The 3,402-nt window shown below is 35.4% G+C and overlaps 1 protein-coding gene across 1 annotated transcript; it reads left to right on the top strand.

Moving 5' to 3' along the window:
- Positions 1-651: 651 nt before the first annotated feature.
- LOC146930636 (uncharacterized) lies at positions 652-1,524 on the top strand. The gene is made up of 4 exons (XM_085707578.1): positions 652-686; positions 821-1,125; positions 1,244-1,404; positions 1,498-1,524. Exons 1-4 carry the CDS (start codon positions 652-654, stop codon positions 1,522-1,524), a joined length of 528 nt encoding a protein of 175 aa, XP_085563704.1.
- The last annotated feature ends 1,878 nt before the right edge of the window (positions 1,525-3,402 follow it).

The raw sequence follows: 3,402 nt of genomic DNA, 5'->3' as shown, positions 1-3,402 counted from the left end.
TTTCGTGATACTTAGCATTTTCCTTTTTTATTTTTTATTTTATTTTTTATATCTAAATCCAACCCTAAACCCGATCAAATACAATGAGGTACATGCTCAATAAGGACATGACAATACCAAGACAAGACAAGTTAGCCCCTAGAAAAGTAACCAATACATAACCATTTTTTTACAATAAAAATTAATGAAAAAATGTTTTTATTCATAGGACAACATCAAAGTTAATATTCAACTTTGTTTAATATTCTAGTAGCATAATATATCGGTAGTATATACTACAAATTTTCACAATTTGGTACAATTGGTAAGCTATATAAGAATGTTTTTCTACCAAGATCAAATCCATTCATCTTAGTACAATCTAAATATGTTGTGCTGTCCTGGATCACCAGATGACAACAACAAAATATTTCAATATCAAAATACAAAAACATCAAAATAATGAAGAAGAGTATAAACATTATGTTACAAGTTAATTAACAGTTTGTATCTTATATAATCAAAATAAACGATGCATAAATCAAAGAGTGCAATCTTCAAAATAAGCGGTTATCCTTTTTTATGGCAGTTGGTAAGATAGTGTCTGAAGCATAGACTGAAGCTATATAACCAAAATGTTAGACATGTTGAACTTGTAAAAAAGTACGAGTGATGCGGAGGTCTAGGGGTGACACGGTTGGAACACTGTTTGTCTTAGAAAGGAGCATGGAGGTCTAGGGGTGACGCGGTTAAGGGAATTTAATTTATCTTCGTTAGGAAAGTGGTGTTGGAGGACGTTGGTTGATAGAGATGGTTTTTGGTATAGGGTGTTGTTTGCTAGGTACGGTGAGGAGGCAAGGAGGTTGGAGGTTGGGGGCCGAAGTGGTTCTTATTGGTGGAGGGAGGTGGCTAGGATTAGAGATGGTGTTGGAGAGGACGGTGATAGTTGGTTCTCAGAGAGGGTGTCGAGAAATGTGGGTGATGGGGCTGCCACTTTGTTTTGGCTTGATCGGTGGTTAGGGGAGGTTCCTCTTTGTCAGCGTTTTGGCCGGTTGTTTGATTTAGCGGAGAATAAGTCGATTTCAGTTGCATCGATGTTCCCTTTAGGCTGGGACGAGGGGGTGAGGCGTGGAAGTGGAGGCGGAGGTTGTGGGCATGGGAGGAGGATTTGGTAGCGGAGTGTAGGTTGTTACTTGCTAATGTTACTTTGCAGATAAATGGCAGTGACACCCTGATATTCATGGGGGATACTTAGTGCGTTCAGGTTACCAGGCTCTCTCAGCTCAGGTTCCATTGTTGTTGGATGAATTAGAGAAACTCATTTGGCACCCTCAGGTTCCATCAAAAGTCTCTATCTTAGCTTGGTGGTTGCTTCGCGATAGGTTGCCAACAAAAATCAACCTTTTGAATCGAGGCATTATTCAGGTGGACAATACATTTTGTGTGGCGGGATGCGGACATACTGAAAGCGTGCAACACTTGTTTATTACTTGTGATTTTTTTGGCTTTTTGTGGCAGCATGTCAGATTGTGGCTTGGTTTTTAGGTGTTGATCATAATGTCCTAAACATTCATTTCTCACAACTCACTAATTACTTAGGTGGCAGGAAGAGTTGTCGATCATTTCTACAACTTTTGTGGCTGCTGTGTGTTTGGCTCATTTGAAAAGAACGTAATAATAGAATTTTTAATAATGTTCATTCTTCCATTACGGAGCTTACATAAAAGTTTAAATTTCATTCCTATTGGTGGTTAAAGGCGAATAACGACTCTTTTGTTTATGGCTGTGAGTAGTGGCTTTGTTTTGTTTGGGTATCGGCTGACGTTCGTTTTTTGTAATTATTTGTCAGACATCTTGTATTTTGAACGTCCTCTTTAGTACACCTTATGCTTAAGAGGCGTCTTCGTTATTGTTAGTATATTCCATTTTAGTTTCTTCAAAAAAACAAAAAACATATTTGTATTTAAACATGAATCTATTTATATGCAAATAAATTGTAATCAGAATCAATTTATTTAAAATCGATTATTTTTATCGTACAACTAAACACACATAAATGACTAACTAATCTGTGCTTGAGTTTAAAATTGAACATTGTGTAGACATGGTTGAGTTTTGAAACCCACAAATAGTTTTATTCTTCATCCGACTTTAAACATAAGCAAAATAACAAATATATTTAATTCAAAATAATTTACTTTTTTCTTAGGACGTCCAAACACATGTACTTTTTTTTTTGGTTAAAAAGTTACATAATTATTTGTAAAATTAATATTTTTTTTTTTGGTTTGAATTTGAATCCGTGTTCTCTTTTTCTAACATTTAACTCAAACTAATTGAACTATCCAAATTTACAACGGTAGGAGTATAACATTATATTTTCAATACAAGTCAAGTACTATATTCACTTAATAAGCAAGCATGAAATGCTAGTTAGAAATTTAGGTAATCAGCAAGCATCTCGTGGCACATAGTTTATGCTTTTGTTTCAATATCAATTTAGTTCACTCCTATTGATAGGTGCATGCATGCTGGTTAGGAAAAAAGAATACATTTATTCCAGCTAGCTGCTGAACCAGTGTCTATAAAGTTGGTAACGGTCTCTGGCATTAATGGTTGTATAGGTCCCCACTCTTGAGAAAAAAGAAAAAGCATAGAAGTAGAAGAAGACCAAGAAGATAAAAAGAATAAGAAGATGCAAATGAAACAAACACTAAGGTCCTTATAATTTTGATACATGTTATGGATTAATATACAAAACTATAGTGGTTGAACGATTATGACTAAAAAACACTGTTGTTGAAAGACATAGTAAAAAGAGATGGGTATGTAACTGTTGAACAGTTCACATATATCCATGAAAGCAGAACAAGCATGAATTTCTGAGCCTCATTTTCGTACCATATATTAGTAGCTTCTGCAAATTTAGCCCACACTGCTGTGTTATTTACTTGCTTCTTTTTGCTTTATCTTTCGATATGTTTCTTCTTTGAGACCCACACACACCGACATTTTTGGAATCTGAGGTAACTATTTACTGCCTACGTAGTACAAAGACACGGAGAGGAGAGATAGCTTTTGTCTGTGTTGCTTTATTCGTTCTTGAAAGGTTACATTGGTCCTTTCAAAAGTTGTTTATCATAATTCAATCATACCCCTCATCTTCTTTAATATATTTTCTATGAAGCACGGACAAGTGTCGTGTCTGACACCGACCCTTATAATTACACGGAAATTATTAGTTTTCTCAAATTAGTAGTGGTGTCGGCGTGTCTGTGTCCGTGTCGTGTCCGGTATCCATGTACGTATCCATGCTTCATAGTATATTTTCATAAGAACATTCTTCATTGAAACATTGAAACATGAAGATGGCTGCTTTACTTAGTGTGCAACTGATAGAGATTATCAAACTGAATCAAAGTA

The sequence above is a fragment of the Medicago sativa genome, chromosome 4 (assembly GCF_051527215.1).
Source record: "Medicago sativa cultivar Bolivia chromosome 4, Bolivia_mono, whole genome shotgun sequence".
Lineage (NCBI taxonomy): Eukaryota > Viridiplantae > Streptophyta > Magnoliopsida > Fabales > Fabaceae > Medicago > Medicago sativa.
The sequence above is the reverse complement of the archived record's forward strand: the minus strand, read 5'-3'. Positions and strand labels throughout refer to the sequence as shown.

Excerpts from the sequence above, each read along its gene's own strand:
- LOC146930636 (XM_085707578.1), top strand. The coding sequence starts at position 652 with ATGCGGAGGTCTAGGGGTGACACGGTTGGAACACT. Across the intron at positions 687-820 it reads GGTGACACGGTTGGAACACT|GTACGGTGAGGAGGCAAGGA; the intron begins GTTTGTCTTAGA and ends GTTGTTTGCTAG. Across the intron at positions 1,126-1,243 it reads GCGTGGAAGTGGAGGCGGAG|GTTACCAGGCTCTCTCAGCT; the intron begins GTTGTGGGCATG and ends TAGTGCGTTCAG.